The sequence below is a fragment of the Monodon monoceros genome, unplaced genomic scaffold, assembly GCF_005190385.1.
Source record: "Monodon monoceros isolate NGI ecotype Baffin Bay Population unplaced genomic scaffold, NGI_Narwhal_1 Super_Scaffold_3, whole genome shotgun sequence".
In the NCBI taxonomy this organism is placed as follows: domain Eukaryota; kingdom Metazoa; phylum Chordata; class Mammalia; order Artiodactyla; family Monodontidae; genus Monodon; species Monodon monoceros.
The window spans coordinates 52068730-52087117 of record NW_021703780.1 but is presented as its reverse complement, the minus strand read 5'-3'; the positions used below and the strand labels follow the sequence as shown (position 1 = coordinate 52087117).

At 37.4% G+C, this 18388-nt stretch overlaps 1 protein-coding gene across 9 annotated transcripts in view; it reads left to right on the top strand.

The window, feature by feature from the left end:
* Nucleotides 1-18388, top strand: part of CLASP2 (cytoplasmic linker associated protein 2) — a 177705-nt gene that overhangs the window by 30340 nt on the left and 128977 nt on the right. For 8 of the 9 annotated variants that reach the window (XM_029241792.1, XM_029241789.1, XM_029241791.1 and 5 more), the window contains one exon: nt 1968-2038. In XM_029241792.1, the coding sequence (XP_029097625.1) occupies nt 1968-2038 (71 nt within the window). Of the gene's footprint in view, nt 1-1967; nt 2039-8415; nt 9119-18388 lie in introns of those variants that run through there. The other variant, XM_029241796.1, reaches the window with a different exon arrangement.

Here is an 18388-nt window from a genome sequence, read left to right as displayed (position 1 = left end):
GTATATTCATTATAAGGTTGGAACTAAAGTATTGGCTTGGCCAAAAAGTGCCTTCGGTTTTTAAGTAAAAATAAAAGACACATTTTTCATTTTCACCAAGAACTTTATTGAACAGCGTACTCACCCTTTTGTTCCACTATCTTCTGCCATTTTTCAGGCAACTTCATAATTCCATCTTGCCAAAACTTTTTATCTTTTTGAGCAAAGAACTGTTCCAGGTGCCTTTTACAGTCTTCCAGGGAGTGGAAATTTTTTCCATTAAGAGAATTTTGTAAAGACCTAAATAAATGGAAATCCAAAGGTGCAATGTCTGGTGAATACAGCAGATGAATCAGAACTTCCCAGCCAAGCTTTAACAGTTTTTGCCTAGTCGTCAAAGAAACATGCGGTCTTGTGTTATCCTGATGGAAGATCATGCGTTTTCTTTTGTCACTTTTCGTCGAGTGCTGCTTTCAGTTGGCCTAATTGGGAGCAGTACTTGTTGGAATTAATCGTTTGGTTTTCTGGAAGGAGCTCATAATAGAAGACTCCCTTCCAGTCCCATCATATACACAGCATCACCTTCTTTGGTTGAAGACTGGCCTTTGGTGTGGTTGGCGGTGGTTCATTTTACTTGTCCACGATCTCTTCCATTCCACATTATTGTACAGTATCCACTTGCCATCGTCCATCACAATTTGTTTTAAAAATGGAACGTTTTCATTACGTTTAAGTAGAGAATCGCATGCAGAAATACGGTCAAGAAGGTTTTTTTCGCTTAACTCATGTGAAACGCAGACATCAAAGTGATTAACATAATCAAACTGGTGCAAATGAATTTCAGTGCTTGATTTGGATATTTTCAGTATGTTGGCTATCTCCTGTGTTGAGAACAATGTTGATTGGTCTCAATTAATGTCTCAATTTGATCGCTGTCAACTTCAACTGGTCTGCCTGACCGTGGAGCATAGTTCAGCAAGAAATCTCCCGCATGAAACTTCACAAATCACTTTTGACACGTTTGATCAGTCACAGCACCTTCTCCATACACTGCCCAAACCTTTTTTTTGCATTTCATCTGCGTTTTTACCTTTCTTGAAATAATAAAGCATAATATGCCGAAAATGTTGCTTTTTTTTTTTTTTTTTTTTTTTTGTGGTACGCGGGCCGCTCACTGCTGTGGGCTCTCCCGTTGTGGAGCCCAGGCTCCGGACGAGCAGGCCCAGTGGCCATGGCTCACGGGCCTAGCCGCCCCGTGGCATGTGGGATCCTCCCGGACCAGGGCACGAACCTGCGTTCCCTGCATTGGCAGGTGGACTCCCAGCCACTGTGCCACGAGGGAAGCCCCTTGATGTCTTTTTTTAAATGCACGCTGGTATGACAGCTGTCACATACAGTCTAACAAAATTGTTTCAAATGAAGTTAAAGACAACTAAGTGCTACTAGAGCCATCGTATGGAAAATACCGAATGAACCTTTTGGCCAACCCAATATTTTTGATGGGTTTGGGGAAATAATTTTATGATGAAAATATGAAACTGCTTTGTGTGAAAGTTATCTTTTTTTAAAAATTGAGGTATAGTTGATGGTACAATATTATATAAGTTTTGGGGGTACAACATAGTGATTCACAATTTTTAAAGGTTATATTCCATTTATGGTCATTATAAAATATTGGCTATATTCCCTGTGTTGTACTATGTACCCTTGTAGCTTATTTATTTTATACATTGTAAACCCCTACACTTGAAGGTTACCTTTTCACAAATACACCTGCGAGTGTGTAGAGTGCTACCTGTATTTGACTGCTTTGCTCTACTGAAGAGATGCATTTTGTGTCTGCTTTCAGTGAGTTAATTGTAAAAGAGAGTTGTATAGAGCTAACTGAATCCTTGGAATTGTTTTTTCTCAGGGAGATGGTGAAGGAAATTGTTTCTAATTAAAACTGTATGTAAAACAAACAAATAAAATTTATTCTTTATTCCCAGATTAGAAATGATACTTGGCAAATTTGATGAAGTGCAAAATTCAGGTGGTGTGATTTTGAGTGCCTGCAAAGGTAAGAATAATTAAGTTATTCCAGTTCTCAAACATTTCTAAGATTATTTAGCAAAGTTTTAGACACTAAAATATGTCTTCTAGTCAACTATTATATCACTGATTCAGCAGATTTGACTTTGTGGCTTAAAACTTGTTTAGGATAACAGTCTTTACATCCTGCTGATCATTACCTATCCTCTGATTCTTTTGGAGTAAGTGAAAATTTAATAATGGGTTAATTGTGTAAAATTATACTACTCTTTTGCCTTATATTTGGTATCTTCTGAGTTGAAGGTATGATGACCCTCTTGCCTTCTATGTTCTGTGCACAAAATGTGTTTTTTACTCCCAGAGTAATTGTGTTTTTTTAAAAATTAATTAATTATTATTATTATTTTTTTTTGCGGTACTTGGGCCTCTCACTGTTGTGGCCTCTCCCGTTGCGGAGCACAGGCTCCGGACGCGCAGGCTCAGCGGCCATGGCTCACGGGGCCAGCCGCTCTGCGGCATGTGGGATCTCCCCGGACCAGGGCATGAACCCATGTCCCCTGCATCGGCAGGTGGACTCTCAACCACTGCGCCACCAGGGAAGCCCAATTTATTTTTTTAATTGAAGCATAGTTGATTTACAGTGTTGCGTTAATTTCTGCTGTATAGCACAGTGACTCAGTATATACATATATGCTTTTTTTTTTTTTTTGGCCGCGTTGGGTCTTTGTTGCTGCGCATGGGCTTTCTCTAATTGCCTTGAGTGGGGGCTGCTCTTCACTGTGGTGCACGGGCTTCTTATTGCGGTGGCTTCTCTTGTTGCGGAGCACAGGCTCTAGGCGCGCGGGCTTCAGTAGTTGTGGCACGTGAGCTCAGTAGTTGTGGCTCGCGGGCTCTAGAGCACAGGCTCAGTAGTTGCGGTGCACAGGCTTAGTTGCTCCGCGGCATGTGGGATCTTCCCGGACCAGGGCTCGAACCCATGTCCCCTGCATTGGCAGGCAGATTCTTAACCACTGAACTACCAGGGAAGTCCTCTACATTCTTTCTTATTTTCTTTTCCATGATGGTTTATCCCAGGATATTGAATATAGTTCCCTGTGCTATACAGTAGGACCTTGTTGTTTATTCATTCTATGTGTAATAGTTTTCATCTACTAACCCCAAATTCCCAATCCATCCCTTCCCCACCTCCCCTCCCCCTTTGTAACCACAAGTCTGTTCTCTCTGTGAGTCTGTTTCTGTTTCATAGATAGGTTCATTTGTGCCATATTTTAGATTCCATTTATAAGTGATATCATGTGTTTGTCTTTCTCTTTCTGACTTCACTTAGTATGATAATCTATAGTTGCATCCATGTTGCTGCAAATGGCATTATTTTGTTCTTTTTTATGGCTGAGTAGTATTCCATTGTATATATGTACCACATCTTCTTTATCCATTCACCTGTCAATGAACATTTAGGTTGTTTTCATTGTAGACTTTTTAATGATGGCCATTCTGACTGTTGTGAGGTGGTACCTCATTGTAGTTTTGATTTGCATTTATTTAATAATTAGTGATGCTGAGCATCTTTTCATGTGCCTCTTGGCCATCTGTATTGTGTGTCTTCTTTAGAGAAATATCTGTTTAGGTCTTCTGCCCATTTTTCGATTGGTTTTTTTTTTGTTTTTGTTGAGTTATATGAACTGTTTGTATATTTTGGAAATTAAGCCCTTGTTGGTTGCATCGTTTGCAATTATTTTTTCCCGTTCCATATGTTGTCTTTTTCTCTGTGTGTGTGTGTGTGTGTTTTTTTAATGGTTTCCTTTGCTGTGCCAAAGCTTGTAAGTTTGATTAGGTCCCATTTGTTTATTTTTGTTTTTATTTCTATTGCCTTGGGAGACTGCTAAGAAAACAATGGTACGATTTATGTCAGAGAACGTTTTGCCTATGATCCCAGAGTAGTTGTTTTAGTTAGATGCTTTTAGTAGAAATTGTAGGGTTGATTACTCTGTTACACCTATGTGTAGAGTATCAGTGATCATACTAGTGAAGAGACACAGCCATAGGAACTTCACCAGTGTAATCATTTTTGGCTTCTTAATTAGAATGAGACCAAATAGGAACTCAAGGAGGTTTGGAGTTGGTATCTGGCATTTATTTGATTTTGTGGCTGCTCTTCTTTTTGTAAGGTTGCTAAATTGTGTTTGGTCTTATTGGGTAGCATTTACCTTCAGTCCTTAAGTATTAATTAACCATACATGTGAAGAATATATGCTATTTCCAAAGATAGTATAGGTGGTTTTTCTACCTGGGAAAGTAGGTTCATATTAAAGATAGTATGCTTAGCTTAGTAATGTGCATGATGTTGGAGAAAAAATTTGGTGTATGAGTTGTTATAGTCAAATAATAAGAAAGCTAGTTACTAATATAATTTGGTTCTCTTTTGCTGGATAAACCAAGACCAAGCCTTGTTGTATTGCAGGAAGGCAGATGGAGTGAGAGAATTTAGTGTTAAAAAGATTGTGTCTACCTTAATCTAAACTTAGTTACAGAAGCATAAATTAACTTCAGCACTACCAGTCCTCACCCTGATTGCCAGCTGTTTCTCACTCCTCTTCTCTAAATAGAAGGTGTTTTAAGTACCTTGTCCTTATTTTTCCAGCCGTTACCACTGTCCATTTCCATAGAAACCAGAAACAGCAAGAAGATGGAGAATTGTTAAAATTCCTTGAATTAAGATTGTGTGTTTTCATATCATTTACACTACATACTCATTTATGTATTCCAGACTCTGTAGTTACAGCCCTATGAAGAAAAGTATAATGCGTACTAAAAATTTAAGATATTTATTATTTGGATATGGTTTATTTTGAAAGTATTGTCCTTGTATTTTGTGAGGTTATTTCTGTTACCTTCAAAATAGAAGATTTTTTTGTTTCCTATTCTTTTAGCTCCCATTTCTTTTTCTTTTCGTTATCTCTCCACAAACAGGGACGTTTAGGGTTAGTATCTGGCATTTATTTCTCTTGGAGAGAGTTTTCAGAAACCCTTCTGTTTTGGAGATTATAATCTGAATATTGCAAGTATAGTCAAATGTGAACGTTAAAGTCTATAATACTTATTGGTGTGTAAAAATTGGCCATGATGATTTTGATGACAGTATTAAGCTGTCATTGAAAAATACTTTGATGGCTCTGTTAATAAGGGATGAGACTATAAGAGGAAAGCCCATTTATCATGTTGGTAGGTCCCAGGTCCCAAGCCTCTTTTTCCCCTTGTCTTTATTCTCTTTCAGTGATTTAATCCATACCAAAAGCTTCAAATGATAACTATTTGCTGATGACTCCTAAATATGTAGTTCTAGCCCTCATTTATCTCTCTGTGCTCTAGATCTGGGAGCCTGTGGCCTCGATGACATTTCCATTTGGATGTCTAAGAGACATCTCAGGCTTAACAGGTCCAAAAGTTAAAGCCTGTTGTCTCTTCCTTTCCCTCAAAACTGTTCTTCCCCCAGTTTACCCATTTCAGTCAGTGGTACCACCATCAGCTCAGGCTAGGAAATTTCCTGATTAGAATTAGTTAGTGTTGATCTCCCATTCTAACTAGTCATTTTTGCCTCTGAAATTCTAATATATGCCAAATTTGCTTATTTTTTTCCATCTCCACTGCTAAAACCCTACTCTAAGTCTCCTTTAGCTTTTTTTTTTTTTTATTCTTTCCCTTTTTTTTGCGATACGCGGGCCTCTCACTGTTGTGGCCTCTCCCGTTGCGGAGCACAGGCTCCGGACGTGCAGGCTCAGCGGCCATGGCCCACGGGCCCAGCCGCTCCGCGGCATGTGGGATCTTCCCGGACCGGGCACGAACCCGTGTCCCCTGCTTTGGCAGGCGGACTCTCAACCACTGCGCCACCAGGGAAGCCCTTCTTTAGCTTTTACCTGCATCACTGCAATAGATTTCTGTTTTATGTTTGACCCCTGGAATCTATTTTCTACCCAGAAGTGAGAGTGGTCTTCTTAAAATATAGACGGATTATGTCACAACAGTGAAGAAGACAGTTAAAGTTTTTGCCTCGAGGAGCCTACATTCTAGTGAGAGAGATAGATCATAAACAAGTAAACAAATGGATATCCAGAGTGATTACAGTTGGTAATGAAAGAAATACAACTACTCTGTTTAATGAATTTAATGAAATTAACTTAAATTATTCCTTAAAATCCTTGCTGCTAAGTGAAAAGCCATTAAATGAAAAAGTTATTTCTTAATTTTTCCTAACTAACATTATGTTATGTTTCATCCCAACTCAAGATGCTTGAATAATTTTCACAGGTAGAAAAATACATCAATTGAGCACTGAAAACAAATTTTTATAACTAGCAATTTGAAGGCAAATAAATAGTTTATACCTAAAATAGTGTAATGAAGGTTTATTCAACTCCTTTTTTATTTCTGCACAATTTTTCCCCACATAATTTTCAGTCCCTCTTGGCTCATTGTTATTGTGCACTCAAACTAAAACTTGAAAATAAAGTTATAGACCAGGAAAACATCTAGGACAAAATAAAGGCTCATCATGGAAACTTGTGGAAATAGTTCATGCACACAACAGATTGAAGAGCTATTAAAGATACCACCTCTTTTCTCTCTCACTTGGTGTACATATGCAAAGCAAATTATTGTGAGTTCACCCAAACATGGCATTCTATTCGGATTTGTTTCATCTGATATTCTGTGACTAGAAACTATTATGGTAAGTAAAAAATTTTAATGTGTCTTTGCCTGAAACCATAATAATAAAATATCACACTTCTTATAATATATTCATTGAGGGTGTTTGGGGATGAAAAAATCATTTTACTAAATACAGACAAAAACAGACAAACAAAAACCCAGAGGATTTGTTGTAAAGGTGGTATAACTTTTTAAGAGCCACTGCAGTTAAAAGTTATCATCTACACAGTCATTAAGTGAAGTAAATAGGGTATGGAGATGTGAAGTAACTCACTGATGCCACTTTAGATAGAATAGTGGGGCAAGCGTCTCTCAGAGTTGACATATTTGAATTGAGACTTGATAAAGGAGAATGAGCTAGCCATTGGATACATGGTAGGAAAAATGCTTTGGGCAGAGAAAATGTGACCATAAAGGCCAAGAGGTGGAAAAGGTCTTAGTGTATTTGAAGAAAGGAAGGAAGGCCAGGGCTGACTGGAGCCTAGTGAGGCTAGGGCTCTGTTGGAAGGGAGACTGTGTATGAGAAAAATTGGAAAAGTAAGCAGGAACCATTATATGAGGGTCTTGTAGGCCTTGGGAAGAGTTTGGTAGACTTCTGGGAGTAGGAAGGGTTTTAGGCTGGAGAGGCATGTGGTAAGTGAGAGTGACATGGCCCAACACTATCTTACATACATTTATTGTTTGGAAAAATTGTCTGTTACTTTATTTCCTCTTCCTTCTGCCTCTTCTCCCCTTATACATGTCTTGATACATAACTTTACATCTCATGCTTTTGTCTCTGATTTCTTTCATTATTGCCATATCTACGCTTTTAAGTTTTGATTGAACTCTTTGACTTGATTTTCTAGAGCATTAGTTCAGCACACTCAAGAACACAAAGTAAATTCTATTATCAGAGATTGGAGCATGTCGTTTAATTTGGGAATAGTGAGAAATGCATGGCATTTTTTTTTTTTTTTTTTTTTTTTTTGTCGAGGGTTTTTCAAGCCTCACTTTAATTCTTGTATTACAGAGTAAGTTAGGCAGAATCCTTAAGTGCAGTGGAATTAGCTCTGCTATTAGAAGGAAACTGGATTTAAAATTAATCAAATCATGGCTGAAAGAAGGCAACACCAGCCCTGTAGGAAGGAAAAGACTGAAAGTTGCAGGCCCCCCTGTGATTATGGCAGGGTCTGGTGTTTTCTAGACAGGCTCCTATGCTAACTGAGATACAAGCACAGACGTGTTGGTGGCTGTGACTGCAAGTCTTTTTCTTTTTCACTGAAAAAACTATGCGTAATTCTGATTTGTCAAGTGTGTGTAGGACCTAATGCAGTCTTGGCATGTAATCATTGTAAAATATTTCCCAGCTTCTCTCTTTGAAAACAGTTGCTAGGAAAAGCATTGTTTTAGGAGGCTGGCAATAAACGAAACCACAGAAATTAGGCTTTGAAATTACCTTGATATTTGGCAAAAGAGGTAATGAGGTAACTTGCAGTCTAGTTTATAACATACCCTTTGGTGAAAAGCAAAGTAGCCCTTTTCTTAGGTTGATTTAAAAATGTATCTGTTTGTGACCATGAGCTCCAGGGCCTTCTTGGAGCTTGCCAATGTGCTGATGGTTGTGCAGCTTGGATGGAGGGTGCTCGGTGTCCCTGCAGCTGCGCACTGGCCAGGTTCTGTCTCCTCCACCAGAAGCAAGCTTTGTTCCGTGTGGCCCTGCCGTCTGCATACAGAGCAGCCTTTGATGGGCTGCCTTTGACGTGATTTGTTTACGGCAGCCAGAAATGCTTCTTGCATAATGAGAGCAGTTAATCATGGAAACTGAGCTCTTCCTGTTTGTGCACTTCTAGCAGTCTTCTGTTGTAAATATTAAAAGGTAACGGCAAAAGGATGAAAACCTTTTAAAAAGGCACAAATCAGTTAATTCATTCAGATCATGTGATTGCTACTGATTACATGGATATCTTTAGGGAAGCAGAAAATGATTGCTGAACACATGCCTTGTGTTTTGATGATTGCATTAAAAGTCCCCCAGTGGGATGGCATTTATTGGCTCTCAGAGCTTTTCTGACATTAAATTTCAGGCAGCCAGCACAAGGAGAAACACCATAACGTATATCTAACCTCATATGTGCAGTTAAAGAATAATCTTGATCAAGCTCTGCTAGGCTTTGCTAAATAGACGAGGGCTTTCAGCAAGACCCCAGACTTTTATTTTGAAGTGGAGTAGCAGCTGTTGGCTATTGCGGTGCAGAGCTGCAGCGGCCTGGGTCACACAGAGCTCCGGGTGTCTGCAGGGTGTCTGCAGGCTGCAGGCCGAGCCCAGTGGCGCAGGCACCGAGCTGCATTTATTTGCTGTGCTGTTTGACCTGTTGGTTTGAGAGAGCTCCCTGGACCATCTGAATGGCTATGGGAGATGGTGAGTAAGATTTATTTTTCTTTTTTTTGCTTGTGCTATACACTTCCTTTTAAAGTGACAGTCATCTGCTGTATAAGAAATATATTTCTCCCTAAAGAACGAAGGACGCTTTGTGTGTGTATGTGTGTGTGTGTATATACACACACACACTCGTATGTTCATGTGTGCACGTGTGTGCGTACTTGTCATTTGGTATCTTTTTCTACTTGATATGTCTGTATGGGATCTGGCAAATACAAGATGACAGTTTATCCTGCAACCCAAGCAAACCCTCTGTCTTTGGTGGTGGATATAAAGGGATGTTGGAAGAAACATGGAATAATATAAAAGCTTTGAAGAGAGAACATGGCCTTTGGAAGAATGACAGATTTGGCAGGAAGGTTTAGTTAGCTAGCTTGATATCTTTCCTGTTGTATTTGACAACAAGTAGAATTCTGTGGTGATAAAGTATATAAAGAAGCAAAATGGCTTGCCATGGGCACTGTTTCAATTGATATGTTTGTGATTTGTCAGTGTCCCTAGTAAATAGTTCTCTAGAAAATATTTAGTCTTTTACAAATTCTATACAGGTGTAATCTGATCAAAAATTGATTTTGCCAGTGTTTTATTGTGATAAGAATAATTTTAAAAACATATATAGTGCTGTATAGTTTTCCAAAGCACTTGAGTATACTTATTGTACATTAACTCCTAAGGTACAAATAACTGTGAAGCGTACAGAGTATTTGGGTATTTCCATTTCACAGATTGGAAAACTAAGGCTTGTTGAGATTATAAGTCCCAGATCCAGGCACAAAGCAAACCAGAATCAAATCTGGAGCCTCAAATGTGCATTCAGTATTGTCCTTCATAACACTTAATACTTGAGCATTTTTTTTCATTATTAAACATTTTGTTAAGATGCTTAGAGGTATACTTTATAATTACATCAACACCAGAGATGTGTAAGAAGGGGAATTTGAGGTTACTTCAAAAATGTTTTGTGTATTTTTCACTATGTTCTTTAGGAAGACTGGTCTGTATTTGGGAGTTTTAACTCTAAGTTTCAGCTTCCTTTATGACTGTATAATGACTTCTCTCTAAGGAGTTTGCCCCCTTGGGACGATGTGGAATAGGGTGCAAACTTACCAAAAGGATGATATTGGTAAACAGTCATTTAAACTTTTATACACATGTTAATGGAAATATGATACTAAATCTGGTTTTGCATATTGTTATAGTTTATCCCAAGAATTTACATAAATATTTTATATGTCCTTATAGAAATAAATAACAATATAAACTTCTAATTTTTAAGGCAAAAGCCATCAAAGTTAACAAATTAAGTTCTTATATACTTAATGGCATTGCCAAGTTTGTTTGTTTGATTGCTATTTCTAAACCTTAATTTACAAGCAACTCTAAATATTGCATTTGATTTGGGTTGTATCCAGATTTTATTTCTTTTTTAAGCATTATAAGTTCAATGGCTATCAGTGTATATTTATTTAATTTTTCTTTTTTCAAGTAATACTGAATACATTCAGACTGTATAGGAATGCACTGATTTTTAAAAAATCAAAGTAACAACCTCATAAAGCTCAGAGGGTAACCTTCTTGCATATTTTCTTCTTTAAAATGGAAATACTTTTATTGGATTTTTATTGATAAAGTAATATATCTTTATTAAAAAATTAAACACCTAAACAGTAGTAACAGGTTATCTTGGGATTTATAGTTCTCAACAGTTTCATATATACTTCTCTGTATATTAGTCTCTCTCACGTAATACACATACATCATACTAGTATCATGTGAACACATACAACAAATGGATTATGTTATTCCTAACCTATTTTGTTTCTTATTCTTTAATACACAAATATCTTCTATTTTTAAAAATTCAAACAATGCAGATAAAGCAAAAATCCTCTCAGAACCACCTCCAAGCCCCAAGGCCAGGGATAAGCAGAGATGAGCACTTTTATTAGTTTGGAGTTTGTCTTTTTATACCTTTTACTCTGCCTTACATATATATTAAGTATCAAAATGAATTATTTTGTTTTTGACCATGTTTACATAAATGGCATCATTCTTAACATATTTTTGCCATTTACTATGTCTACTCAATATCGCATAGTGATCTTTTTTTATGCCATCATGTGTAACTGTTTTATTTGTTTGAACTGTTGCACAGTATTCCATAGTATGGATATATCATAACCATTTCTTTGTGGAATTTCAGATTGCTTAATCACATGTAACTTTTCTAAATGATTCTGAAATTAACATCTTTGTACAAATCGTGTGTGTGTGCACATATATATTTTTTAAAATAATTGGAAGTTGAATTTCTGGATCAAAGTTTTTATTCATTTCAAATTGTGTTAGCTATCTCTAATTTCCTCCCAAAGAGGCTTTACCACTTACATTCCCACCAATAGTGCCTTCTATCTTGCATTCTTTTGAGTTCTCATTATTATTAATCTTTTTAAAATTTGCCTATCAGATGGGTGAAAAATATCTCACCCTTTTAAAAAACATCTTTCTAATAAGGTTGATCATCTTCATACGTTTGGTTGTTTGTATTTTCTTTTTTGTGGTTTGCTTTCTGGCATCTTTAGCCAACTTTCTGGTTTTGACTTTTTTGTTTACTTATAGTTGCTCTGTATGTTCTGGCTATTAATCTGTTATCTATTAAATATATAAGCTTAACTTCAAGGCCATATGAAAGATTTTATTTATTAACAGTTTTATTTCTGGACAAATTCGTATTTGTGAAGTACTATAATGACTAACGATTGAAGAGTTGTCAGGGGTGGCTTTTTCAGGTGCCTGGCTGTTTAGTTGTCTTTATCCTCACCTAAGAATATAAAACCAGGCAGTCAGATGATTGTGAAGTAGCTCTGGGCAGTCAAACCAGATAGAGTTAAAAACCTGTAGGATTATTATGTGGCTCTGAGCCCTGAAATCTGCCTCAAAAGCTCACGAGAGGAATTTGGCCTTTTGTTGTTATGCTGCAGAGTGGCTGGAAAGAAATAAGATTTTGTTGCAAATAGACTGTTTCTAAACTTTAAATATTTCAACACAATCTATTATTCCAAACACTGAATCTCTTAAAAAATCCATACAAGCGATGACATAACCTTGGCATTCTATAGGTAAGCCTTTTGGGACCACTCCAAACTGACATATAACTACTGGTTTGGGGGATAGGGAACAATAGCAAGAAATTAATGTTGAATAGATCTCTATTCTTCGAAACCCTTGAATATTCTATGTGATACACTAGGATTGGATAATTTAAGTCACTGAAAGAAAGCAACCCTTTAACTTGCCAAAAGACCAAGCTTTTCTTCTAGGAGCAGTAAGGGAAAAAAAGAGTCTATGAGGAGAAAAAGTAAATTACAAGGGAGAAAAAAAATGGGCATTCAGCAGCAATAAAGGCAGATAAGTAGTGGGAACTAAGATTGAAAATCTTCTTGATACAGACCCATTTACCCATCTGGGTGCAAAGTGTTGGACATCAGTAGCAAGTTATCCTCAAACATGATGTTGCTAATGAACCTGAATCTTCAAGAAAAGATTTACATCTTTTCTTTGTATACATGTAGGATGTATAGTAGATGTTCTTGACAGCTGTTATAACCAAGCTGTAGCTGTCATGAAATTTTAACTACCTGAAATGACTACATTTTGTAAAGGTTCTAAATAAGCCTTATTATGAGGCTCATTTATTGTTTAGTTTGATATCATGGTTATCATGAAATATGTTATTTACTTTTATTAATACCAAATAACGGTTTAAATTGTGTTTAGCTTTTTACTTCACTGAACTATTGAAGGTCTTAAATTTTTAAAGGCCCCTTTAAAGAGGAGGGTAAAAGTCTTCAAATATTTTTTAACTAGTGAGTTAATATCTACCTAGAAATTTTAAGAGAGTTTATCAACTTTCTTGGCCTCTCTTAAACTTTGTATGGAATAAACTTTATTTTTAATAAATAAAATAGTTAACTATTTAAGATTAACTGTGCTGTTGAACAGTATCTTCATGTGAATATTAAAATCTGGTGATTAGGGACTTCCCTGGTGGCGCAGTGGTTAAGAATCTGCCTGCCAATGCAGGGGACACGGGTTCAATCCCTGGTCTGGGAAGATCCCACATGCCGCAGAGCAGCTAAGCCTGTGTGCCACAACTCCTGAGCCTGCACCCTAGAGCCCGTGAGCCACAACTACTGAGCCTGCGTGCCACAACTACTGAAGCCCCTGTGCCTAGAGCCCGTGCTCCATAGCAAGAGAGGCCACCGCGATGAGAAGCCCATGCACCACAACGAAGAGTAGCCCCAGCTCGCCGCACTAAAGAAACCCCATGTGCAGCAACGAAGACCCAATGCAGCCAAATAACTAACTAACTAAATAAATAAATAAAATTTATATTTTTAAAATCTGGTGATTATTTTATTTTGAAGCACTTTGATTTTCAGTTTCTAATCACTTTACTGAAATTTTTCATTTTAGTTTAAATTGAAGACATTCTTAGTTTTTACTATTTGATTATTTTAGTTCTGAAAGCTTGTGATTCTCTTTAGCCCTGGGAAATCTTTTTTTTTTTTTTTTTTGGTAAGTTTCTCCCCTTCATTAGTTTTAGTCTCTCCTTATGGAATTATTATTCGTCAGATATTGAACCTTCTAGATTGATTCATTGTGTCTTTTATGTTTTGTATTCTTTCTTCCATTTATGCTTTTCTCTTTTATTCTGTGTTCTGGGAGATTTCCTTGACTTTCTTATCCAGTTCTTCTATTAAATTTTAATTTTGGCAAACAAAAGTTTAAATGGTTCTAAAAACTGTCTTTCCTTTTCTGGTGGTTCCATTTTTACAGAATGCACGTGCACACCTGTGTGTAAAATACGGAGCTCCCTGAGTTGGGGGTGGGAAGAGCTTAATGATGAAATCATTCCATAGGTTTTCAGTTGTTCCTTGCTAATCAGCTCTGTACTTGCTGGCTCAGAAACTGTCACTTCTGTCATTCTACAAGGCAGATCAGTTCTTTCTGCTGTTTGATTCTGCTTCTGAGAATTCTAAGTTGCAGCTTTGCTACGGTATTCTTCAAAAGCCTTCCATCCTTTTTATTTGCATCTTATAAGAAATTGTTGCTATCTTTAGGTGCTGATTTCACATACTCTGTGCCTTGCTTCATTTTCTTTGCTCTTATGATGTTGCTTATCATTTTTTTGTGTTCCATTGCAGGGTTCTGGGCAAGAGAGTAAACACACTTTCAAGTGTTCTGGGCAAGTGTTCAAATTACCATAAATTTTTAAGGAAAAACTTCAAACATACCCCGAAATAGAGAATATATTATGACAGACCTTCCTTACCACCCATTATCCAGCTTCAAGAAATTATCAATACATAGCCAATATTTATTCATCTGTATTCCTACCTATCTGCCCAAGCCCTACTATCCTGCTGGAGTGGGATATGTTTGTGTGTACATACGCACATGCACTCCTACTCATATATAAAATAAAGTAAAACATCTTTTTAAGAGACACTTACAGTACCATTTTCACATCTAAAAAAATTAACCCATAGTATCAAATGTTCAGTGTTCACATTTCCTCGATTGTTTCATAAATATCTTTTGACAGTGAATTAGGATTCAAACAAGGCTCACCATTGCAGTTAGTTGATATATCTCTTAACCCTCTGTTCATCTCTTTTTTTCTCCACTTGCCATTTATTTGTTGAAGAAAAAAACATTTGAGAGTTGCCAGCATATATAGAAGATATTTAAAACTGTTGAGAATGGATGAAGCCATTTAGAAAGTGTGTTTAGAGAGAAGGAGGATGTTCAACATTTAGTGGTTGAGTAAAGGAGGAAGATACTGAGCTACAGGGACTTGTGAGGTCAGAGGAAAGCCAAGGAGAGTATCCTATTGTAAAAGCAGAGTGGAGAGTGGCCAACTAAAATGTTTTTGAGTTTTCTGAGACACCTATGGTACAATAGCTTACAGGGATTATTGTTTCCTAGTCTCAGTTGCTAATTTAGCTGTGACCATGGTCATTGCTGGATATGCGAGTGTATAAAAGTTTAGAAATCCAAAGCCCTTTTACTCAATTGTTTTAATTAAAATAAGGAAGGATATAGCTTCAAGTGAAAAGCAGAACTTTGGTATAAGAAACTACTTAATATGAAAGAGTATATTTTTTGCATGAAAATCTGTGACATGGGTTCTTACTGAACGGGTTGGTTCACTGAAGAAAATACCAAATGAATTCTTTTTTTCTTGAGAAATGGTATAAAGTTTTGGCTTGCTCTTTTGTTTGCCATGAAGATGGAGCAGTTTTTCATATTTTGTATGAATTCAGAAGCAGAAATTTCAGGTTTTCACATACATGTACCCATAAAAGTGAAGTGGAATGTTTAAATATATGGCTTTCATTTGAAGGGAAAAAGAAAAAAGGGAAGGGACTTGATTATGGTAATATGAATTTACTATTTTATATCGGAAACCATGGGGACCAGTTGTGTTTTGGAATTCAGAATATGTCAGATTTTAGAAAACTAATATGGCCATACACCATACATTGTATAACAACTCCAGCTGGGTCTGAGGCTATACCTTGTAATCAAACATATTAATATTTTTGCAGTTAAATGTATACAAATTCACAATGAGTAAAATACACATAATAAATAGTCTCTTGTCAGTTCACATCATGTTTTGCTATAAACTGAGTTCAAATCAGTTCAGATTTTGCCACCAAATGAATTTAAAAACACAAAACAAGTAAAGGTGGACTTTAAGAGCTTTTTGGCTTTCACGTATGCAGGTATGGGATTGTGGGCCTGTAATAGCTCAGTGTTTGCTGAGGGCAGTTTCCAAGTGTTATATGAAGGGAACAAAAGGTAAAGCCTTATCCTACTTGGGCTTCTTTTTCTTTCCCCCCCCTCAATTTTTGCCTGTCCCTCCCCCTCCTTTTCTTATCCCTTTCCTCCTTTCTCCTACTCCATTTCTTCATCCTCTATTTCCATCTCTTCCTTCTCCTCCTCCTTTATTTCTGCCTCCTCCTTCCATCACCATCTCTTCTTCCCAGTCTTATCCTCCTCCTCCATCTTCATCTCTTTCTCCTACTCTTATCAGCTCCTCTCCTCCTTTTTCTCTCTTTCTCTTCTGTCATACACATAACCACTCCAGCCTGCTCACTTTATTAGTTTATGTCCTCTAGTACTTGTTAATATGTTCATCCTTTTCAGTTTCTGCACCAAACCATAGTATTGTCATTTTGAAACATTGGAGTGAGAAGAGAAGTGTCAACATAATCATGATTTATAGGTTACTTTTTGTATTTGATCCTTTTTTTTTTTTTTTTGGGCACGCCACGTGGCATGTGGGATCTTAGTTCCCTGACCAGGGATCAAACCTGCACCTCCTGCATTGGAAGTCTGGAGTCTTAACCGCTGGACCGCCAGGGAGTCCCTTGATCTTTTTTTTTGTTTATTCAGTTAATATTGAAGCACCTACTGTAGGTATCCTGGGTGATTTTTTTTCTGATTTATCTTCTAGTTCACTAATGATCCCTTGAGCTGTGTCTAAAATCTACTGTTATGCCTGCCTACTGAATTTAAATTTCAGTTATTGTATTTTTATTTTTAGAAGTTCTGTTTGGTTGTTTTAAAAAAAAACTATGTCACTTTGAAAATAACTTTCTTATGCCTGAGTTATTTTCAGCTTGCCTAGTAAAAGCTTCCAAGTACAGGTGTGTTATAGCCTGTGCTTAATAATTCTAAAATTTGAATTTGAAATTCTAGGACCTTGATAATTCTAGGATCTGTTCCTATTGTCTATTTCTTTCTGTTTATTCTTGCTCATGGTGTCTTGTTTCCTGTCATGCCAAGTGATCTTTGGAAAATTATTTGTGCAAATAATGTGAGGCCAGAGAATGTCTTCCAGGAAAAGTTTGCATTTGCTTTTGCTATTGCTTGGGAGTACTACCAGTGTGAGCCTACTGAGTTTTTGTTTTTTGGTTTTTTTTTTTGCGGTACGCGGGCCTCTCACCGCTGTGGCCTCTCCCGCTGCGGAGCAACAGGCTCCGGACGTGCAGGCCCAGCGGCCATGGCTCACGGGCGCAGCTGCTCCACGGCATGTGGGATCCTCCCAGACCGGGGCACGAACCCGTGTCCCCTGCATCAGCAGGCGGACTCTCAACCACTGCACCACCAGGGAAGCCCTTTTTTTTTTTTTTTTTAAATCTTAATTGGAGTATAATTGCTTTACAATGGTGTGTTAGTTTCTGCAGTATAACAAAGTGAATCAGTTATACATATACATGTGTCCCCATATCTCTTCCCTCTTGCATCTCCCTCCCTCCCACCCTCCCTATCCCACCCCCCTAGGTGGTCACAAAGCACCGAGCTGATCTCCCTGTGCTATGCGGCTGCTTCCCACCAGCTATCTATTTTACGTTTGGTAGTGTATATATGTCCATGCCACTCACTCACTTTGTCCCAGCTTACCCTTTCCCCTCTGCATATCCTCAAGTCCATTCTCTAGTAGGTCTGTGTCTTTATTCCCATCTTGCCCCTAGGTTCTTCATGACCATTTTTTTAGATTCCATATATATGTGTTAGCATACGGTATTTGTCTTTCTCTTTCTGACTTACTTCACTCTGTATGACAGACTCTAGGTCCATCCACCTCATTACAAATAGCTCAATTTCGTTTCTTTTTATGGCTGAGTAATATTCCATTGTATATATGTGCCACATCTTCTTTATCCATTCATCTGTTGATGGACACTTAGGTTGCTTCCATGTCCTGGCTATTGAGAGCTGCAATGAACATTGTGGTACATGACTCTTTGAATTACGGTTTTCTCAGGGTATATGCCCAACAGTGGGATTGCTGGGTCGTATGGTAGTTCTATTTTTAGTTTTTTAAGGAACTCCATTCTGTTCTCCATAGTGGCTGTATCAATTTACATTCTCACCAACAGTGCAAGAGGGTTCCCTTTTCTTCACACCCTCTCCAGCATTTACTGTTTGTAGATTTTTTGATGATGGCCATTCTGACCGTTGTGAGGTGATACCTCATTGTAGTTTTGATTTGCATTTCTCTAATGATTAGTGATGTTGAGCATCTTTTCATGTGTTTTTTGGCAATCTGTATATCTTCTTTGGAGAAATGTCTATTTAGGTCCAGGTTTTTAAGAAGACTTTTGTAAATGTACATTTTATCCAGTGTTTATAGTTGTTTGTCTTTGGTGTTTCATTTCAAATAACCTAGTA